Below are 24,201 nucleotides of genomic sequence, written 5' to 3'. Positions count from 1 at the left end.
AAGAATCACTGATCACCTCTTGAAAAAGATCCCAAAAAGAAAACTCCTAGAAATATCACAGCCAAATTCCAGAGTTCCCTAGGCAAGGAGAAAATACTGCAAGTAGTCAGGAAGAAACAATTTGCGCATTGTGCAAAAACAATCAGGATAACACAAGACCTAGCAGCCTCTACGTTAAGGGACCAAAGGGCTTAGAATATGATATTCCAGAGGTCAAAGGAGTTAGGACTAAAACCAGAATCACCTATCCAGCAAAACTGAATATAATGTTTCAGGGGAAAATATGGTCATTCAATTAAATAGAGGATTTTCAAGCATTCTTGATGAAAAAACCAGAGCTGAATAGAAAATTTGACTTTCAAATACAAGAAGCAAGAGAAGCATGAGAAGGTAAACAGGAAAAAGAAATCATAAAGAATTTATTAAAGTTGAACTATTTACATTCTTACATGGAAAAATGATAAATGTAACTCATGAGATTTTTCTCAGTATGAGGATAGTTTAAGGGAATATATAGGTATATATAGGAGGGTGTATGGGTGTATAAATACATATGTGAGTGTGTGTATATGTGTGTACATGTATACTTAGAGGGCACAGGATGAGTTGAATATGAAGGGATGATATCTAAAAAACAGAATTAAGATGTGAGAGGGGAATTCTTTGGGAGATGGAGAAAGGGACAGATAGATTAGGGAGATTAGGGTAAATTATCTCATATAAAAGAGGTAAGAGAAAACTGTTACAATTGGGGGGAAGAGCAGGAAGGTGAAAGGGAATGGGACAATTGAATTTGGTTTAGGGATGGAATAACATACAGACTCAATTAGGTATCTTACCCTACAGGAAAATAAGTGGGTAGGGAATAAGAGGGGGTATGATAGAAGGGTGGGCAGATTGGGGGATAGGGTAGTTAGAAGCAAATATTTTTGAAAAGGGATAGGATCAAAGGAGAAAATAGAATAAGTGGGGGATGGGATAGGATGGAGGGAAATATAATCTTTCACAATATAACAACTATGGAAATGATTTGGGTAACTACACACATACAACCTCTATTGAATTGCTTATATTCCCAGTGAGCGCGGGTGAGGAGGGAAGAAGAAAAAATATGGAACTCAAAATTTTAAAAACAAATATTTAAAAAAATTGTTTTTTTAAATGCAACTGGGAAGTAAGATATACAGGCACTGGGGTATAGAAATCCATCTTGTCCTACTAGAAATTTAGAGGGGGTGATCTGGGAAGATATAAGAGAGAACAGATTGGGGGAAGAGGTATTTAGTAGGCTTGCTATTTTGGGCTGGGGGAAGGGAAAAGATGGGGAGAAAAATTTGTAGCTCAAAATCTTGTGGAAATTAATGTTGAAAACTAAAAATAAATAAAGAAATAATTTTAAAGAGACAGACAGACAGACAGACAGAGACAGAGAGAGAGAGAGAGACAGAGACAGAGAGACACAGAGAGAGAGACAGAGACATCAGATGGAATGATAGTTAGGTCAGAGTTCACATAGTACATTGGGAATTCAAAGGAGGAAATGATTACTATTAGTCTCCAAGGCAGATTTCTTAGAGATAGTATTTGTGCTGTGTCTTAAAGGATAGGTATTTGGAAAGATACAACTAGAAGAATATGTACTTCAGGCAGAGGAGAAAATGTGAGCAAAAGCATGTAGCTAGGGATACTCAGGTTGACTAGCAAGTAATCCAGTTTGTCTGGAATATGGTATGTGCAAAGGAGAATAGTGGGAGATAGGCTTGATTTGGTAGGTTATATGAAAGTTGGGTAAAAGTAAGGATTTCTGAACAAAATGAGGAAAAGAATTGATTGTCTTCATTCTCCCTCATCCCACATATCCAATCAGTTGCCGTATCTTGCTGTCTCTACATCTGTCACATATGGCTTCTTCTCTACACTCACACAGCTACCCTCAGTTCACAGCCATCATCACTTCTAGCTTAGATTAATACAACTGCCTCCCAATTAGTCTCCCTACTTCAAGTCTCTTACCACTCTAGTCCTTACTATATATTTCTGGCAAAGTAATTTTCCTTAAGCACCAATCCAACCACATGGTTCCCATATTCAATAAATTCCAGTCACTTCCTATTGCTTCTGGAATCAAATATAAATTCTTGTCTCTTACTGTTTAATTCCCTAAACAACTGGGCTCCAATCTGTTTCCAACTTTACTATAACATTGTACCCTTTCTGCACACTATTATCCAGTCAAACTTGAGTTCCAGTCCTATCTCTGTGCTTCTACACTGGCCACTCCAACATGCCCAGGGTGTCTTCCCTCCTTGGCTATACTTCAGAGTGCCTTTCTTCCTTGAAGACTCAGTTCAAGCACCATCCTTTAAATGAAGCCTTTCTGGATCTCCCTAACTCCTCCCTCCCAAACAAATTGGTATTAAATTACCCTATATATGTGTGTCTGTGTACGAAACATACATATGTATTTCTAGAATTCATTTATATATTATACATTTATATATTTTTTCTATATGTACATATAGGTATATTTGTCTTTCCTTTGAGAAGGTAAGCTCCTAATGGATAGGAATTTTTTTATCCTTTGTATTTGTATCCCCAGTATCCAGCATAGTGTCTAGCACACAGTAGGTAGGTACTTAATAAATCCTTGTTGTTTGAATGATTTATGAACAAAGCAATGTTTTATAAAGATGAATGTGGCAATAGGGTGCAGAATAGATAGGGGGAGTGGTGAAGAAGAATAGACATAGAGATTAGTTAGGAAGTTATTGTAGTAGTCCAGACGAGGTAAAAAGAGTCTAAACTAGAATCACAGTGATGGGAATGGCGGGGGAAAAGAACCTCAAGAAATAAGTAATACTTTAGAAGCAGTAAGCAAGACATAGCAACTGAGTGTATGTGAGAGAGGAGATAAAGGAAAAGTCAAAGATGACTCTGAGGTTTCAAGGCAAATCAAAGACATTGGTGATGACACTGACATACACAGGGAAGTCAGGAAAAGGAGCAACTGGTGGGGGGTGGAGTTTGAGGTTGTCAGTTTACTTTGTACTGGGTTTAAAGAACCAATACACTTTTAGAAAGATCTAAGAATGCTGATCTGGAGCTCTTTCAAGAACTTGGGGTTAGAGATACAGATATGGGAGTCATCTTTATACAGGGAATAATTGGTAGTGGAATTTGATGAGATAGCAAGATAAAAAACATAAAAAGAGTATTTGGGTTTTACCATAATATCTTTTACACTAATGATATTTATTTTTAAACAGTTTGTTAGTAGAAAAGAGGAGCAAGAAGAGAAAAAGAAGAGAACTTGATCAGAGCTTTTGTGATCAAATTCTAGCTATGTTGCTCACTTTGCTTTTATATGGGCTTGGAGCAAAGCTTTTGTGCTGCTAATGAAAGAATGTCTACAGCTGAAGAATAGGATTATTACAACAGTAAACTTCACTGTGTTGTTCTGAGTAATTATTTTTTAAAAACATGATTACATTTGCTTCAATATAATATGCTCCAGGGCTGCTAACTAATGCTACAACTTCCACAGGAAAAGGAAATACACAATAATATGTAATAATGAGGCCATATGGTGGTGATCTCAAGAGTTCTTCAGGAAGTGAGCAGTTCATTGGAATCTCCAGAAATACAAGCCAGATGAAGTGATTAATACTGCTGTACAATGCTCTCTTCTATAATTTGCCAAGTCCACAAGTCATTCCTTAGGAATGGCACTTCAAGTCTCTATATGTGGTCTATTTAGCATAAAAGTCTGTGACCAGATACTCTTGGAATGAAAATGGTGGGAGTGCTACTTGATTTGTTTTAGTTATAATTCTTAAACTTTGCATGGTTCCTGATTTAGATTCTACTTTCTCATAAAATATAGCAGGATACTATGTGAAGAAAATGGGTTCCATTCTTGTTCTTATTTTGTGTGACTGTAAAAATCAATATGTCTCTATTAAAGAAATTACATATGCATATATATATATATATCAGATATATACATATATGCATATACACATACATTCTGTAGTTTTAAAAATCTCTATATAGATGTGAACAGGACCAACAATAATTGCCTTCAAAATTTTCATCATGACATACTGATGTGCTTAGAGACCTTCAAATGACAAGGCTTCTTAATTAAATAGAAAAAGAGTCAATTTTAGCAACATCCAATTGTTTCCATTAGGAAATCTTTCCCAGTGAAATAAGTGAATACATTACAAGATCCTATCTGAAAAATTGTCAAGGAAAACCAGACAAGCACATGATTATGGATAAAAGTATGATTATAGTCCTACCTAGTGGCAGGAGGTACTAGTCAACCTCTGGTAATTGCTAATGCTATGATTTTATGACCTGGTCTCATTAGGCAGTAACAGGTAAGCCCTAGTTCAGATGTTTATCTTGCTCATCACCCTCATAAATAATAAATATAAATGCCAGAAAGAGAATCATTGGGTGGTTATCCAGGAGTAGAACTTCTGTGTAATTAGTAAAGAAAAAGGCAAATCTTCTGAAATGGACTTAATTTACTAACTTTATTCTAGACCTAGGATTCTATGTAAACCTTGTGAGACATCAAACTACATGCCTTCCCAATTTCTTCTCATAGATTTTAAAATGTGTTTGTTTTCAATCTGTTATCACTAGAATTATATCTATTATGGTCACACATCATATATGCATATATGTATTTGTGTGTATTCATTATATTATACATATATTTATGTATTATACATATGTTTATGGAATATATAAATGCATATTACATGTATTATGTATATATTTGTATTATCATCTTGTATTATACATATATTTATAGAATATATATATATATTTATGTATGTGTGTGTGTGTGCGCGCATTTGTATCTGTTCCATCAGGACAAAGGGGCCTTTCCCTCAGTACACATTGATATGCAGTGGCTTTGAACCAAGATGAGGAGAAATTAGGTTTACTAACCACAGAATAGGGCAAGTAACTATTAATTGAGTCCTTTGTTCTTAGGTTCATCAAAGCAAGGATTCACAGAAATAGTTACTGGGAAGGTCCTGGAGAGTATGGGAGCAAGACATTCACTTGAATCTCCCATTCTTTCCATTACAGTCCTTGTCAGGGGTGGGTACCAAGGTTAAGAATGTCAATGGTAATGCCATGGTAGCATGGTGAAGGAAGATTCTAATCCCAAGTAACACATAGCAATTTCAATTTAATATTCTTTTCTACTATACTCCCCCAGGTGGCTGGATTCAAGGCTTCTTATGACCAGTGTTGGAGAGAATATTTTAAAAGTATCATCTATTTATTAAAATTTTTAAATGTTTCCAGTGAATCATGATAGTCAGTCAGTATATCTATGGTCTCTACTATATGCCAGGTAATGTGCTAAATGTTGGGAATACAAAAAGAGGCCAAAGAGAATCTCTGCCCTGAAGAGGTTACTATGTAAAGTAAGAAACAACAAGCAATGTACATACAAGCTATGTATAGGATAAATAAGAAATAGGGAAAAGAGGAAAGGCACTAGAATGAAGAGGAGTTGGGAAAGGCTTCCTGCAGAAGATGGGGAGTTGAACTTGTGCTTTAGGAAATAGAAGAATAAGAGATACGCAAGAAGAAAGAAATATGATTCTTACAAAGAAGCAGCAAAAAGTTGCTGTTAGTTTTTTTTTTTAATTGTATATTTATGGGGCACCTAACCGGCCCTGGAGTCAGGAGGACCTGAGTTCAAATGCAGCCTCAGACACTTAACACTTACTAGTCATGTGACCTTGGGCAAGTCACTTAACCCCAATTGCCCTCCAAAAAAAGAAAAAAAATTATATATTTTTAAAAGCTAAAAATTACCAGAAAGTCATGGAAATTTCTAAGAAAAGCCTTTGTCAGTGGGTATACTTTTAGGACTTCTTAGGTTCATTGCTCCCAAACAGGTGAAACCTGAGAACTTTTGGTTTTGGACTCCCCAAAGCACTACAATATGGCCCTAGGTAGGGTATCAACAGGGGTGGAGACTGGGATTTTCTCCTCCCCATTGCTTTCTGTTCATTCCCAACTTCTGGTGGCCACCATTATATCTTTGCAAACCTTTATTGTCCTTGGTGACTCTACCGATCACCTTCTGTACTTCTGCTATTCTCCAGAGGAGGAACATTGTTACCTTCCTTGAGGGATTAGCTCTCTAATAGGTAGTTCATTTGTAAAACACCATCACAGTGTTGTAGCTGATTACATTAGAACTGAAAAACAACTTTTGTGCCAAGGTGCCTGCATACTTATGAAACCTTGTCTGTGTATGTCCAGGTCCCACAGTCTGTACCCTCCCACTCTAGAGATGTTAGTGGAATGCTTCTTTCTCACACTGCTTAAATTACTTCCATCTTCTACCACCAGCTAGCTTATGGTGAATCTGTCTCATATTTTCTCTTGATTGGACTAGTGTATGTGCCCAGTGGGCAGCTAGGTGGCGCAGTGGATAGAGCACCCAGGCCTAGAGATAGGAAGATCTGAGTTCAAATCCGCTCTCAGACACTTACTAGCTATGGGACTCTGGACACATCACTTAACCCTGTTTGCTTCAGTTTCCTCCTCTGTAAAATGAGCTGTGGAAGGAAATGGCAAACCACTCCAGTATCCAGAAAACCCCAAATGGGGTGATGAGTCAGACCTGACTGGGGTGACTGAATAACAAATGTACCTAAAGGATATATGATTTCATCACACTATACTTGAATGATCTGTGGTATGGTAATTCCCTTCAATCAGTCAGTCTACCCCCACTGACACAGATTCCAACATGTCAATGATTTCATAGATAAGTCTGAGGGAAATGCTTAAAACATGAAGAGGTTAATGACCTCCATATAGTGGGTGTTAGAGTAAGGATTTGAAGACAGGTATCATTGACTCTAAGCCCAGCACCTAATCCACAATGCTATATTGCCTCAATTTTACAAAACAGTGCTCAATAAATATTTATCAAATCTGTAGCTTGAAAGGTAATCTATCTGGTTTTTTATAGGTATATATAAAAATATATATTTACTGCCTTAAACATGTGATGTATGTTTATATATATAATTATATATAAATATATATTTATGTATAAATATTATATATTATAAACATAATATATATAAGAGGTAATCTATAAGTTTAAATGTCATCACTTTCAACATTGCTAAGATAAGGTTAGTGAGGGGGTAAGGGGATAACAAAATGGTAATGAGAAAAATTGGAACTAAGCAGTTTCCTCTTAATAGTTAAGTGTAGTAGGGCCCAGAGAAAGCCCCCTATGTACTCCCTATTTTATCTGATTTTGTTTAGTTTTGTCTGATTCTAGCTATTGAATGATTTATAAATCTGCATTGTACTCATTTCACTAGAGTTCTGAACCTCATTATATATGAACTTCAGTTTTTATAAAATTTGTATTCAGTACTTGAAGGTAATTGAATAAAAAGTTTCCTTTTAATATTTTCCTTGAGTTTTGTATAGAAGTCATTATTATTTGGGAGCATGCTAAGTTATACTATGCATCTACTTAATGTCAGTGAATTTGGATTAGAATTTTGATTCAAAACAATAATGAAAGATAATGGTTATGTAAAAACCCTCAAAAATGTGTTGCTGATAAACAAGCCAAAAAGCAGATTAAAAGGAAAAGCCAAGAAGTGGATGAAAAAAGATACTAATCCAAATTTTCCACAAATACAACTCCAATTTGAAAGCCTTCCCTTCAGCAGATGTGCCAGCTTTAAAAGCAAACTTGGTGCTCTGCATGATTTGCTGGAGTTCTCTGCATTCATGCCACTGACACAGAGACTGTCTTCACACGCACGGTGCTGTGAGAGTTGAGGGGTCCAGGTGCTCTGCTCAGGAAAAAGAGTCAAGAGGTCAAGGACACCAAAAGAGGTCAACTTTCAAAAAAACCTAGATGGCTCTCTGGGATGGAATCTGCCATAAACTTTCAAACACTTTTGGAAAAATGGGACTACCGTCTGCCAAAGTACAACAGCATCAGGAGAGGATGCAGATCCTTGGAAAGAAGCTGAGAATGAGACAGTCAAGACAGCTCTCAAAACTGGCATCAGTGAGAGTCTACTACTGTACAACACTGTCTGAAAGAAGTTGTGTGTAATTTCAGGTTGAATCTAGTTACCTCAAGTCTTGCCAGATTAACCTAGCTCTTTTTTTTTGCCTGTAAGAAAAAGGGGATGATTTAACTTGGGGGGAAATTATCCTGGCTAGATCTAAACAATGATCCTGATTATAAGTGATGCAAACCTCAATGAAATCAGGGAAAGGATAAAGAGAGACTTATGAATGACAGAATGACATTGATTAGAATTAAGAAAAATTGAGGATGATACACATAGGCAAATTTACTAAAATAGGTATTTTTTTTTGTTGTTGGGGAAAGAAACCTGGAAAACAGTAATGTTGATAGTGCTATGGGTGATAATGAATAAAAATACAGGTTATATTAAATAAAAGGGTATGGAAAGGATTAATGGGACAGAGATTCAATATATGTTCACAGTCTTTACCACCAGTTACCACATAAAGGAAACAAATTTAAAAATAAATGTCACATGTTTAAGGCAGTAATAAAGTAGATGAGAATGCAGAAGATACCCTCCCCTTATTCCTATATTTTAGGTTACATCCATACTATATTGCCTTTTAACTGAAAGCCTTTAAGACCTCTGTTAACAACAATAAAAAGAAACAAACTGACAAGGTACTGTCAGACTTCAAAACACCCCTTCTCTGTCCTTCTTGAAGAACAAAATTATGGTAAAAAAATCATGGAAGTGTGTATACTTTATGATTTGTGAACCTCTAATTCATCTGACATAATTACTGGGTTTAATTAACTCCAGGGAAATATTTAAAAGTGACTTTGTTATTTTAGAAAAGCATGAAAGCAGGGGGAAGATGTAATCATAAAAAAGATTGAGTAGGCTAATTTCCTAAAGTGTATTTCCTTTTTCTAACAAATATTTACTGTGAAATGTTTATTACTTTTACATTTGGGCTTTTTTTTGGGGGGGGTAATGCTTTATTGAATTAAAAATACCACATTACCATTGGCTAAAATAAGAGACAGCTATATTTGCCAATAACTTCTGGAAGTGATGCCAACTACACATGCCAATTTTTTTATTTTGGTTCATATTTCTGTAGACAGCTTAGAGACTTACAATACAAGCATTCTGCAGATGAGATCTGAGAGATACAAGGGGGGTGGGGAGAGAAGCTGAAGTGTTATAAAAATTAAAGCTGACTGTTTGGTGTTAATTTTTTTTTACATAGTTCAGTGAGCAGCATGAAAATATTTAACCTAGCCGTAAGTTGTCTCATGCCTATTCTCAGGGATCACAGCAAAATTTTTCAAAGCTTTTTCCAAATACTTAAATAAAGAAATAGTTTTTATTTTCAGTTGGACTTTGAAAAGTTGTTCACTAATCTCTCGTGCCAAAAGAATGTGCACAAATCTAAGACCAGCTCAGAAAGATTTCTGGATATGATACACTAGCATCAGAAGCACTCGCAGCAAGTTGGCATTTCCTACTGCGGGTGGCAGATCCAGAAACGCCACTTCCTCATCCTAATAAAAGACGTGAGAATGGTCTAGCGGAAAGAGCACTGCCTGGATCTGAAGGAGGAGCGTGTGGATCTGCCTTCTGGCTCTGCCATTCCCTACTTGTGCGAGTGGCAAGTCACTGGGGCAAATCTCAGCATTTCTCTGGACTTCTTCAGGTGTCTTATTTTTAAATTGGACAAGATTATATCAAAGACCATTCCAGCTCAAAAATCTGTGATTCTGTTGGGATGTCAATGGAAGAATCCTAATCATCAGAAAGTGTGCTTCATCTGGAGTTATCTTTCAGACTTTTATATCTCCTCTCCCCATCCTCAAAAATGAATAAAACAACAAAACTACCTCTACAGTAGTCATGGTGGTCTATAGTTACCCTAATGGATCCTGAAAATACAACCTACCCAGATTCTTTTCTCATTGTTTTCATGTTCTGTATTAACTGGTTTCCAAATCCAAAATAAATAAAACAGAAAATGTTAAACTTATAGTAGATTCCCAGCATCAGCATGTGTTCAACAGTTTTATTCCTCTGGCAGTTTTGAAACCCCGTTATAATTTATTATTATTTTCTTTTTCATAATAGATTTAAAGTTCCAGAAATTTTTAAGGAAAAAGAAAAAATTCACAAAAAAGCAGTTTCTTCAATAGTATTTCAGTTCTATTCCAAAATAGACTTAAATGACTATAATATAGGGTAAGAAGTCTGGTTTCCCACAAAACTAAGAGCTAAGAGATCTACCAATTAAAGCCTTCATCAAAACAGTCTTTGGTGTAGCCTAAAGATCTGGGTAAATTTGAGATGGATCAGAACACCAGTATCTGAGTTTTGACAAGGAGACTGGATGGTCTTAAGATCAATGATTCTCAACATCTGTGGATTATAACACTCCTGATTCCTCACTAAAAGTTCTATATGATAGCTACATATACAATTTTTTGAAACTATTGAATTAAAAACAATTTTGAGAATTTTGTTGAAAATTCATATTATGCACTGAAATAATTATATAGCTGAGAATCAGTGCCCTGAAGAATTAGTACATGAAATCAAGGCAAAGTTGCCAGATCTTCACACATTTGCACATTTAATGTCTCTTCCCATATAACTATTGTTCTTTATATTTATTAAGCATTTAGAGAAAAAGGAATTGAATATTAAGGGTACAAAAATGTCTGGATTCATAGCCAATAATTAATCATGTGTTCATCTATTCTTAGTCTTCAAGAATCTATACTAACCTTAGCATGAAACCTATCAATAGTTGTTGGTTTATAGGGTACAATTGGTTTATATCACTGGAAATTGAATTTAAATTTATTCTGGAACCTCTCATGATGCTCTTGGGGAATGTTAAGTGCTACTGGAAAAAAAATCATTCATTTTCTCTCGTGCTCAAGGAGATTCAACGTGAGTGCATGCTGATACTGAAGGCACATGAGTAAGTTGGTTTCAGGGTCACTTTAGTGAAAATCAGTTAGATCTAGAAGCATTCAGGGAACCTCTAATTTCTCACAAGATCCTAAAGTAGATCTATACAAGACCATCTAGCCTAAGGTAGTATAGAGAGCTAGGAGACAGAATCAGGATGACTGAGTCTGAATCCCACCTTGGACCTCATTGGCTATGTGACTCCTGGTAAATCATTTGATTTCTCTCAACCCTAGTTTCCTCATCTCTAAAATGGGGCATTATAATAATACACAGACTTGTGAGGACCACGTGGGATAATATATGTTAGTGCTTTGCAAACATTGAAGTAGAAAGAAGGAAATGAATATTATTTAACTCCTGCTATGTCCTAATGGAGGCAGCAAAGTGGTTCGGTGGAAAGAAACCTGGGCCTGGAGTCAGAAAGACTTGTTTTCAAATCTAGTGTCAGATACTCACTAGGTGACTGTAGGCAAATCACTTAACCTCCGTCTGCCTTAATCCACTGGAGAAGGAAATGGCAAACCATTCCAGCATCTATCCCATACTGGGTCTCAAAGAATCAGATGTGATTAAATGAGTGAATAATAATGTCAACATGTCCCAAGCCTTGTGCTAAGCACTTTACAATGATTATCTCATTTGATCATCACAACAACTCTCTGAGGTCAGTACTATTATTATTCCCACTTTAACAGATGAGGAAACTGAGGCAAATCAAAGTTAGGTGGTTTCCCAAGGTCATATAGATATAAATGTTGAGGCTCAATTTGAACTCATGTATTCCCTACTCCAGGACCATTGTTCTACCTACCTGTCATATAGAAATACTAAAAGTGTTAACTATATTATTATTATTGTTATTATTATTAATTATCATCATCCATATTTCAGGATGATTCAAACTCACATCATTGAAACATCTCTGAAAGCTGGGTAGGGGCCAGATGTGGCTTTAAAGTCTTACTATATTTTTGCTTGCCTGGGTTTTACACTGTCAGGATAAAAAATCCCCAGCTGGATAGGACCTAAATTTCTCATGTTCTATTGGTGATAAGTACAACACAAATAATGAAGGTTAACCAAAATCCAGAAATGTAAAGCCACAAAAATGAATAAAAAGGGTGTCAATGAAAACCATACAATTAAGAAAATGAAGCACTAAGTGTTTGGGTTTCATGTAAATTAGATTATTAGTATAGGTAATAACCCTTCCCTCATTCAGAAATAATAAAAATATGGTTTACCTCTTTTTCTCTTACTTAAAATTAGTGGGACTATTTTGAGGTCATTACTGTGAAAAATTTCCCCTCCTTTTCCTTCAAGACCTCTTTCCTTGCCCTCTTACAGATTATCTCCTTTGAGACTTCTTACTGGAAAGATAACTGGCCTTATAACGAAGAGACCTAAGCTCTGTTCTTATCTTCACCACTGAAACTCTGACTAGTTGTTATAACATCAAATGTAAGTCATTTAACTCAGTCTTGCAAATAAGGACTCCCTCTCTCCTCTGAGCAAGTAATAATTCATGCTGGGCCTGGAGAAGAAAATGCTGATTTCATTCATTTTATTACCTGTGAAACTCTCAAGGAAAGCGTAAGTAGGAAAAAATGTTTTGTTTTTCCTGGTGACCTACATGAATAAATGTTCCTCCCTTTGACTTCCATAGCAACTTACAAAAAGGGAGAATCTTTCTCAATATATACTCAGTATTTTGAGCTCCTTGGAAGAAAGGTGCTAAATGGATTGAAATGATTATTTTTCTGTTGACCTCTACTACTATGCTAACAGAAGAGAGAAAAACCATCTCATCTTCTCCCCTTCTCACCTTTCTGTTCCAGTTCCATTCAAGATGAGTATAGCTTCTCCATCCATTCTCTGTCCAACCTATGCTAAACCAACCAGCTCCTTGACAAGAGAATCATTGTAGTTATACTCTAAGTAGCTTCCTTTGCTCAGCTCCCATTTCACCTTAATCCTTGACCCATTGGGGGGACTCATCCTATTAGCCTAACATGCACAGACATACTTCACCACAAGCAAATTTGGGAAGTAGTCACAATTTCTCTTCAGTGATGCTCTCTCTTTATCACAAACAGAAACAGGAATGTTAGAGGGAAGGTCAGGTTTTGTGGGGAAGCTGACAAATTCAGTTTTGGACACAATGAATTTGAGGTACAGTGGTATCCAGCAGTTGGGAATACCAGGCCTGACTTCAAAGGAAAGGTTATGGGGGGGCTAGAGAGTCAGGAGTCATCTGCAATGAGCTAATTAATGAAGTCACAGGAGTGTATCAAATTTCCAAAGGAGAATAATAGAGAGACCAAAAATAAGGCAGAGTCAAGGTTGAGACTGTGGAGACTACCTATGTTTAAGGGTGAGAGGATATGGAACCAACAAATAAGACAGAAAAAGAATAATTAGAAGGGTAGAAGGAAAACCATGACTATAATAGCAGGTATGTATTATAGGTATCACAAATACTAGCATAGAAGACAACAGAAGGAAGAAGAATTGTTAATAAGAATAATTCAATTTTTATGTATACCATTTAAAGGTTTATAGACTATTTCTCTCACAAAAGACCTATGAAGCAGGTGGGGAAGGAGTGAGGAAACAGGCATTTATCGAGTACCTATTATGTACTTAAACACTTTACAAACATTATCTCATTTGATACTCACAACAACTCTGTGAGGTAGGTACTATAATCCTCATTTCACAATTGAGAAACTGAGGCAGTCAGAGATTAATAACTTACCCTGGATTAATCAGTCAATGAATCAATAAGCAATTATTAAGTTATCTACTGTGTCAGTGACTAGCACTGTGCTAACACACATAGCTATTAAGTATCTGAGGCCAGATCTGAACACAGGTCTTCATAATTCCAAGGCCAACATAGTATCCACTAACTGCCTATGGTATACCTTGCACTCGAGGAAGTACAAGTATTATTAGCTTTTTTTTTTGGAGGGCAATTGGGGTTAAGTGACTTGCCCAAGGTCACAAGGCTAATTTTTGTGTTATGTGTCTGAGGCTAGATTTGAACTCAGGTCCTCCTGACTCCAGGGTTGGTGCTCTATTCACTGTGCTACCTAACCGCCCCAAGTACAGGTATTATTATTACTTCAATTTTAAAAATGAGAAAACTGAGGTTCAAGAAGACAAGTGATTTGCCCAAGGTTACACAACTAAAAGAGGAAGAAAAATGACTGAAACTTAGGTATTGACTCTAAATCTAGGGTCTTTCCCCCTGCACTGTACGGTCTGAACCCTAAATGCTGCAGAGAACTCAAGAAAGATGATGATCTTTTTTTAAGGTCATTAGATTCAGTGATAAAAGTCATCTGCAAATGTGCTTTGAAGATCATTTGTCAGAGTGCTTTGAAAAATCATAAAACAAATGTTGGCAAGATAGCTGAGTAAGGAGCCATGTTCCCTTCATCTCTTCAAAATAGGAAGAAATGTGTCAAACAGTATAAGTACAAACAATAACAAAAAGAAAAAAAAGAAAGAAATCCTCGAAAGAAAACTCTAGAAAAACAAGCAGAGAGATTGAAAAAATGAGTAAAAGCCAAAAAAGACTTTTTAATGCAATGAAGGAATATTATGGGTCAAAAGAAAATAAAGAGAAATGTAAAATAATTCAAATAGTTATAAGAAAGTGAGTAGAGAACAGCTTTAGGAGAGTGGTAGGAAAGAAACATCGTGTTACAGGGAATTGAAGATTGAATTAGGTGCTGAAGAAGTAAGGGCAAAAAGTCTCAGACTTTAGCAATAAAAAGAAGAAGGGAGATTGAATAATAGTTTATAATAATAGCAGGGTTGAAGGAGATTTTTTGCTTTTTGTATAGAGGAACATGAAACTTTTGATGGGTGAGGGAAAATAAAAATAGAAAGAAAAAGAGTGAAGGTGTTTGAAAGGGAGGAGGGAGCAAGGTCATGGAGAGGATAGGAAGGGGAAGGTTCAAGGGGACATACTTATAGATGGATTAGATTTGGAAGAGAGGAGAGCCATCTCTTCCTCTTGGACTGAAGGATGGGATGTAGAAAAGATAAATGACGACAATAAGAAATTTATAAGGGTAGATAAGGTAAGGTGAGGGGGTTTATATTAGATGAAATGAGATGATGCTACATCAGAAGAATGTTATGGTTGAAGAGTTAGTTATACCCTGTAGGTCTTTGATTAAAAAAAGAGTAAGCTAGTCGGGAACTGGGCATTTTAGTTGTGAGTTGGTCTTGTGGTGGAAGTAATTCTAACCAAGTATCGGAAAAGTAATTGCTTGGGAAAGGAAGGGGAAAAGTTACTGTCTTCCCCTAGCAGTGACCATAGAATGATTTTGTTAACTTTGGGAGATTTTGAGCTTTCCAAAAGAGTCATGGCTGGTGATAGCGTCTACATTAGAAGCTAAGAAAAAGCTAGATACTCTGAAGAAAGAAAGCTTCTGGACTCTCCAAGGAGCCCAGCAGAAAGCTCCATCATACATAAGGAGAAATTCAAGAGAGCCCCATAAGGCAGAGAAAAGGACTTTCAGTAACCAGGAGCTATGGGTTACCCCTTTAACACATGGGTTCTCTAAGCTTCAGCCCACTTCCCTGGACTCTTTATGTTCTTGTGGGGGAGTATTTTTCCCATTTGGAGATGTTCTATAATGACTGCTCTTTTATACTACTTTCTAAAAGCAAATTATATCTGGCTGGCTAATTGATATCAACTTAATAATCAAAAGGGGATCACACCTGTGGGGGCTCATAAATGATAGTATTAAGGAAACCACCCACAACTGCTTAAGGTTACCCCCTAAGAATGCTGAGGAGAGAAGTATGATCTGTGCTCTGGAGACCTACCTGGCAGTCTAAGTGTGATTTGAGAGAGCAATGCCCTGATTATGTGCAATAATAAAGTGTTACATGGTAAAAATGAGTTTCTACAGGGCTCTTCATTGCCATATGTAAAAGAAATGAATATTAGCAGGAATTCAGAAACCCAGAAAGGCAAAAGAGAAGATGGTTTTGGGTAAAGAATTCTTTTAATCCCCTTCAGATCACATTATAATGTTGGTCACCTGTTCTGCCTCCATATAAAACCCATTCTGTGAAAAAGATATTTACTATATGACTATATGGCCTAGACAAAACAAAGATGATCTTTTTCCAGTGATATAGGAGATGCAGGATAATTTAGTGGATAGAGACAGCCTCAGAGACAGGAAGGCCTGGGTTGAAGTTTTGTCTATGACACATACCAGCTGTGCACCTCTGGGTACACATACTGTCTAAGAATAAGTAAGCTGCAGAGATGTTTCTGAAATACTTTGGTAGAGGAAGATTCCTTACAGTCATTGCCTACACCAATAAAATCACAGGGACTATAAAAAATAGAAGATACTCACTTCCTATGTATCTGAGAAGAGGAAGATTTGGTTCAAAATAGAATGAGAAAGGTAAGAGAGAAGTAAGTCGTACCCATCTGGATACACTTGGATCTCTGAGATATTGAGTTATAAGTCCCTGGTTCCATTCCTGCCTCTGACATGTATTATTTCTCCTGACTTTCAGTGTCACTCAACCCTTCTGAAACTCATTTCCTTATTTATAAATGTAAATAACAATACTTTTTCTGCCCATTTCATTTGGGGTGTTTTGATGATCAAATGGGTTAACTTTTATATACAGTACTTTTTAAGCTATACAACATAAAAATAGGAGGGTTTTTTTACACTAGAAAAAAACAAAAAAGAAGTCTTCTTACACAATAGTTAAAATCTCTGCAGAATTTGTGCAGCAAAACATAAACAAATTATAAAGGGTGAGGGTTGAATTATGAGCTCCATTAGAGACTGGAGAAGTCCTATTTCATAAAATCACCAATCCACTCAAGTATCAAGTTTCTCTTGTTTATTTGGTCTTCTCAATAGCCATCACAATGTCAACTGGCCCTATATGTTAGGTTTTGCTCCTTAATTAGCATATAATAATATGTTACTTTGCCAAATTCATTCTATGAAGGGCTTATTAGATATTTGCTAAGTGGTTGAATAACTATAAGCTAAAAGTATTTAGTAACTTTTAAATTGTATATCAGTTGAGAGCCAAATAAGACAGTTTAAATATTTATCTTCCTCAATCACCTCTCTCATAAGTTCCTTGAGGGCAGGGACTGTCTTGCCTCTTTTTTAATCCCCTGGCACATAGTAGGCACTTAATAACTGTTTACTGTTATTCACTAAATTTTAACATAAAATTTAGGTAATTACTTTTAGAGAGCAATAATGTTGCAATGCCTTCTCCCACTCCCTGCAATGTAATGATGCCATGCCGAACGTGCGTGCAAGCTTGCATATGAGATGCTCTGTAAGCTGAAATAAGAGCAGTTGTCCTGCAGATTTGTTTTTCATTCCTTTCTGAGCTTTTCACTCAGGTTGTGTCCCCAGGGTAGCACTTACCTCCATGTTCTTACAGAAAGTTGCATTGGTTCCAAAGAGGATCTGGCACTGTTCCTCTGCACTGTAGTGCATGCCAGGGAGTTTGTGAGGAAGTCGTACAGCATGCTGACTTCTGGGATCTGTTACTAGCAAACACATGCTGACTTTTGACCTGAAATATTAAAGAATTAACCCAATATAAAGATATATATGTAAAAAATAAATTCTATACATTTTGTAAACATACAAATGGCTATTTTAACATACATATATTATTTAGGCATATATTTTTGTGGTTTCTTTTTCTCCTTTTAAATAGAGGGGAAAAAAGATATTTCCAAATAATTTCTCCCAAAGGGATCCAGACACAGGGATACATTCTTTTCAATGACCTGACTCATTTAGGTCTATTTCTTTCCTATACTGTAAAAACATTGATCTTCCCCTTTGAAATCTATGGGATCTCAATTGACTCTGAAGAGGATCTGGGTATTAAGCAAACAAGGTTGATTTCCTTTTCACTGGGAGTTGGATAGTTTTTTTTTTGTAAAGAAAACATTTGAAATAGACTACTATTCTAAATTTTTCTTATTAACAGTAGACATTAAGCAAGATCTTACTGTGGGAAATGTACAAGCAGAGGTTGGGCTTGAACAGAGTATTTTTGGTCTTTGAAAAAAAAAATCAACAAAAAGTAAATGTTTAATGGCAATTCAGTCAATTTTATTCCCAGAGGCAATTCTGTTAACACTATTGACTGGCACCATAAGGTAAGCTTATCTTATAGATAGGACAGTGCTTTCTGAATGGTGATGAATCCAATGATCATTCCTGATTCCAGAGGACTGATAATGAAACAGGATATTGATGACAGAGGGGGGGTGGATGTAGGATGTAGGAGATGTACCCATTTTTGTGTACAGCATTGAGAGCATTTGTTTTGCTTGACTATGTGTATTAGTTATAAGGAATCTGTTTTCCTTTTCTCTTTCAATGAAATGGGGAAGGGGGGGGTGTTGGAGGAAAGAAAATGGGTTTCTGTTAATTTTTTTAATAGAGAGGTAGGAGGCAGAGGTGTGCTAGAGTGAGTTCATACTGGTTCACAAGAGCCTATTATTAAATTTTCAGCATGAGCATTACCCCTTGGAAAATGGCAAACACTACTAATAGGGACTTGATTTATGTTCTATTGATGGTCTATATTTTAGTGTTGGAGAAAAAGTTGATAAGGTAGACCAAATTTAAAAGTGTCTCATGTGTACATGCACCCCCTCCCCAGCTTGTTGTTAAATATTTACCCACCTACCTCTGGGGTAGGGTGGTGCTATAGACGTAGAGGGTTGTGTGCACTTTCAGATGAGATCAATATATTACTAGTTTTACTTAATTGTTTTACTTTGTTGCAAGAAAACTCTAACAAAGTGGGCTAATCTGTTAATTTTTGCAATGTAAAAACAAAACATGCTAATAAAACTTAAAGTTTAAAAAAAAAACCTTAGAGATTTTTTTTCTGTTTACAACAAGGAAACAAAAACAAAGTTCCAGTGACATGAAATAGGACTTTAAAAAGAGAAATCACCATCAACTACTTGAGGCTGAAAACCTTCTTAAAATCTGATTCCTAAGGCCAAGGCCAAGGCAATGAAAACACACTTCCTAAGATACTTCAAGGCAAAACCCGCAGGCACAGAGATGTGCCCACATGCTCTCTCTCTGAAAATACCCTTACATTGCCAAGCCCAATGTCATAAGATAGCATAAATTAACTAAAGATGCAAGGGACACCCCCATATCTTGTTTCATTGTCTTCCAGCCTTACATGAAATGTTTTAAGTGACTTTGAAATGCCTTATGATTCTTTTTAACAGTCTATCCTAACAGCTGCACGGCAGTGAAATAGATCAAGTTAAGAATACCATCATTGATCATATGCTTTACCACCTTCTTTATCTCCTTATGACTGGAAATGAGAACTTCTCTCACTGATAGGGGAAATGCCAAGATTGATAAGGACAGGGCTGAAAACCATAAGACTGGGGTCTTAAACTACTAAATTTACTATGTGTTTATTAGTGGGTTCCTTCCAACATTTCTAAGCTTGACTTTCCCTGTTTATGAAAAAGGGATATGCCTTCCAGAGTACAAGAAAAAATATTCTTGTCTAATTGTGAACCTCCTGAGCCATTCAAAGAAGTGTGCTACCATAGCACATCCTATTAAGTCAGGCTAAACCAGAAATCCTTGCATTTCTGAAACAATTTCTAGAATGAGGGCTTGTGGGAAGCAGGATGCCAACATGGAAATATGCATTATATCATCAGAAAGTTATCATGGCTTCTTCCCATGGCAAATTCTTCAAAGGAAAACCAAGAATGAAAATAATCTTGTCTACTTTCTGAATAAGGGACTCAGAGTAATCTTCGTATCTTCTTCTTCTTTTTCTTTTAAAGCAATCAGGGTTAAGTAACTTGCTCAAGGTTACACAGCCTGTTATTTCTGGGTGTGGTGCTAAGTATCAGAGCCTGGGTTCGATCCCAGGTTATCCCCACTCTGGGGCCAGTGCTCTTACTCACTGTGCTACCTGGCCGCCCTGTAATCTTCATATCATAAGTTCTACTTAAGGGAGGTAGTAAGAGCACCATAATTTACAACTACAATCCCTTTGAAAGGAATATTAAATACAGTTATAAAAGCTTTAGGGTAGAAATGGGGGGGTACCTGTTGTTTACTGACATCACAAAGTTACTTAGCTACTCATTCTGGATTCACATGTTTTAAAAACAGTTGGGAGGGAGTTTTTTAAAATAGTATCATTAGGTTGAAATTTTCAATCAGTGGGTGTTTTGGTGTTCATGAGCTAGGTACTAGGAACTTAAGTACTTTTGAGATAATAGGCTATCTAGTTGCAAAATATTTTCTTTTGTCAAAGATATGGAAATATAAAACAGCTTTTCAGTGTGAGGTGTATGTCAACTTTTCATGAAGTCAGTTCTCACATTCTTTCCTTCTCCCTACAATCTGGCTAAAGATTAGCTTAGGGGTACAACTTCTTTGTTTTTAGAAGTATCTTGTGTGTTCAGTGTTATTTATGAAGGACTTACTTGAGGAAATTTTCAAGGTCATCTCGACTGCAGGAAGACCATGAGAGGTCACTTGGGTTCCTGCCTTTGACCCACTCTCCAGACATGATATGAGATCTCCCCGCACAGGATAAATGGTCATCATCATGGCTCATTCCCATGCTGTTCAAAAAGAAAGAAAGAAAGAGATACTAGCACAATATTTAAAATTCAGATGGTATTTAATAGTGAATTATATGATCTTTTAAAAAAATAGTTTTATGTTACACAGAGTCATGATATGGCAAATCAACTTAAGACCCCCATAAAGTGCTGCCGATAACCTTATGGAGGAATCAACATTGTTATAATATTCTTATTCCCAGGATGGTTAAAGATGTTTGGTTATGATAAAAACTTGCATGTCACAAACTCCAGGCTTTGGAGGGCTATTAGGATAAAGTTATATACATGTTTATGTTTAACTCCCATTTCAAAGCCCATTAGTATGGAACTTTATTGTTGGAGATACTACCCTGAGTAAGGGGGGAGGGGTGGAACTGGAGAGAAATGAGAGCTTCAATTCTCAGCCAGTCCCCTTTTGGGGACTCATCATTTGGATGCTCCTGACTTTCAGTTTTGAGAAAGAAAATAGAAGATACCAATCCTACTTTAGGATGCTGAAGGAAAAGGGAGATATGAGTAGAGTGGGCAATCTCCATCACGTCATTCTTCTCAATTTGCTACTCTAGAGACCTGAAGGAGTTTCCCCTTGGGTGAGACCCAGGACCCTCTCTCTTGGTTTAGCTGAGTTATCTCACTTTCAATAAGAGAATTCTTTCACTCAGTGTTTTCTGAAATATGTTCTATGTAGACCTTCTCTGATTTCTGTTCTGATATGATTTGGATAAATGGAATTCTTTGCTATTCTCTATGTTTGTTCATTTTGTTGTAACTGATATTAGGTGGGAAAGGGGTCAAGCCTTGGATACAGAGCTTCCTCCCAACTTGACAAAGTAATAAAAAAAATTAGATGGAACCTGATCACATCCCCTAAATGAACAGTATCTAAGGGGGCAGAAAGATAAACACCTAACCCATCCTCTTTCTCTGAACAGAGCAGAGTGGTAGCCTCCAGCCCCAACCACTTACTTCCCTCATGGAAGAAATGAAAATCTCCCTTGAAGAAGAGTGGGGAGAGAAGACACCAAAGATATCTATTCTATTTGCCTTTGAGTCACCCAAGATCATTCTCCCCACCACAAGGGGAATCTCTCCATACATGTAGGATCCATTCCTCAATTACATTTCCTTTCTTACATTTAATTCCCACACATGAATATGTCAAAGGATCACAGTGCTAAAACAGCATTTGTAAATGTATAACTAAAACATGAAGAAATAGATATAAAAATTTAATATCCTAACCTGAACTTATTTAAGCCACTCACATGACTATTTCTCATTTCTGTTCCTTTTCTCATACTGTGTTTACTTAAACTGAACAAATTATTATCATTTAAGATTGATCAGTGTGGACAACCAAACCTGAAAAATTCAGGTCAATATCTCAATATTTTCCCCCAAAACTCAGTGTCTACATATCCCCTTAAAATGTTCTCTATTTCTTATATTTCTATTTGTTCTAAGATAACTTTTGAAGGAATTGACTTATATTAACAAAATTTTTTAAAGTTATTGACATACTTTAAATTTGATTTGGGGTTTGGTGTACCATCTTAAAATAGAGTAATGTTAAAGTTTTCAAATGGGAATGTCTATTGTAAATTTTAATTGATTTTACTGAAAAGTGGTCAGTATGTAGCGGTTACAGAGATAAAAAGCCTTGATAATTGGGGCAGCTAGGTGGCATAGTGAATAGAGCACTGGCCCTGGAGTCAGGAGGACCTGAGTTCAAATCCAGCCTCAGACTCTTAACACAAAAACTAGCCATGTGACTTTGGGCAAGTCATTTAACCCCAATTGCCCTAACTTCCCCCCTCCAAAAATCAAAAAGAAAAAAAGAAAAGAAAGAAAAAAAGCCTCGATAATGAAGCAGTCCAGAACCTCAAATGAAATAATGGGCCATTTTTAGCATTTATACAAGGTATATTAAACCATATTGTTAAGGGCTTCTTGTTGATTCTCCATACATTAAATATATTTACAGATGTTATTTTGATTGTCCTAAGTGAGGTCTACAGTTTATAAATTCGCTAATTTATTCATTCTGAATAAATAACTTAGTTTTCTACTTCACTCTTACCTGAATGGCCCCAGACTTATAAAATTCAGTGCCTTCTTGAGTCCATTAAATATAACATTTTAAAATAGAAAGAAGAAAAACCCTTTTTAAAAGAGAAGGGGGAGGGAAGAGGGAAAGAAAGACTATAGAGACTTTTAATCCAAACCAAAAGTTTTGTTTTGCTTTTCATCATCCCTAAGAACAAATTATATATAAGAACAATTTTGTTTCTGTTCTCTAAAGTAAATCTCCTATTCAAACTTATACTACTAGCTTACCTGCTCTAGAATATCTGACACCTAAATTTCTGGATCAATGTAAAATTCTTTTCTCCTGATAAATGTTCGCCATTCAAAGCAAAAGAATTAAATTTAAGCTTTAAAAACTGACTGTGCCTAGTTTTATTTTAAGGGGGAAAAATTAGTTTAAAATCTGCATGTTTTGGGGCAGCTAGGTAACACAGTAAATAGAGCACTGACCCTAGAGTCAGGAGAACCTGAGTTCAAATCCGGCCTCAGACACAACACAAAACTGCCATGTGACCTTGGGCAAGTCACTTAATCTCAACTGCCCTACCTTCCCTCCTCCAAAAAGGAAAAAAAAATCTGCATGTTTGTTTAATAGACATTATATCGAGATACTTCAAATTATCTTCAAGCTCCATATCAGTAACTCTACTCCTTCAAGTCAGACTTTATAAAATATTCTTCCTTACTACTCATAGTTTCTTTTGGATCTACAAACAACTCTTAACTTAGCTCAAAAACAAACAAATGAGTGGCTAGATGGCACAGTAAATAGATACCAGCCCTTTAGTCAGGGGGACCTGACTTCAAATCCGACCTCAGACACTTAACACACTTGCTAGTCATGTGACTTTGGGCAAGTCACTTAACCCCAATTGCCCTCCAAAAAAAAAAAGCAAGAAAATAACCCCCCCCCCAAAAAACCCTTCTAAACTTTGTAGACTAGCAATTTTACTTGAGAAAGAAAATGAATTAAGTAAGAAGTTGATTTAGGCCATAAAAAGAATGTGTCCCATATTCTTTCCTTCTCTGAGTTTTAGGAAATATCTCCTATCTGCCACAGAAGGATGAGGAGTCATCACATGGTCAGGAGGGTAGGAAAGGCTAGTTTCTGGTTTAGAAGCCATAAGAAAAGGTCAGATTTACAGATACGTAGGGGAACATTTTAAGCATTAACATTTTTTTCCTTTGGTGGTCAAATTTCTAATAAAATGAGGGTAGAATACAGTGATTGCTGAAGTTTCTTAATGTGGGCATTTAGTACTGCCAGAATATTCAAATCAAAGACCTAAAGATAACGACTCAAAGAAGCAACTGACATTTATAAAGGCATCATTTTTTATGTACTTCAGCCTCCATGATTACATACCCCTGACAAGAGATTTAAGACTAAAAATGTTA

At 36.3% G+C, this 24,201-nt stretch overlaps 1 protein-coding gene across 2 annotated transcripts in view; it reads right to left on the bottom strand.

Moving 5' to 3' along the window:
- The window catches only part of ADAMTS17 (ADAM metallopeptidase with thrombospondin type 1 motif 17), a 523,726-nt gene that overhangs the window by 238,777 nt on the left and 260,748 nt on the right, over window positions 1-24,201 (bottom strand). For both annotated transcript variants that reach the window (XM_069098470.1, XM_069098471.1), the window contains 2 exons: window positions 20,572-20,712; window positions 17,492-17,642 (listed from right to left, as the gene is read on the bottom strand). In XM_069098470.1, the coding sequence (XP_068954571.1) occupies window positions 17,492-17,642; window positions 20,572-20,712 (292 nt within the window). The remainder of the gene's footprint in view (window positions 1-17,491; window positions 17,643-20,571; window positions 20,713-24,201) is intronic.

Source organism: Petaurus breviceps, unplaced genomic scaffold, assembly GCF_028583685.1.
Source record: "Petaurus breviceps papuanus isolate PSGF00001 unplaced genomic scaffold, PetGlider_PUasm1.0 37, whole genome shotgun sequence".
In the NCBI taxonomy this organism is placed as follows: Eukaryota; Metazoa; Chordata; class Mammalia; order Diprotodontia; family Petauridae; genus Petaurus; species Petaurus breviceps.
The sequence above is the reverse complement of the archived record's forward strand: the minus strand, read 5'-3'. Positions and strand labels throughout refer to the sequence as shown.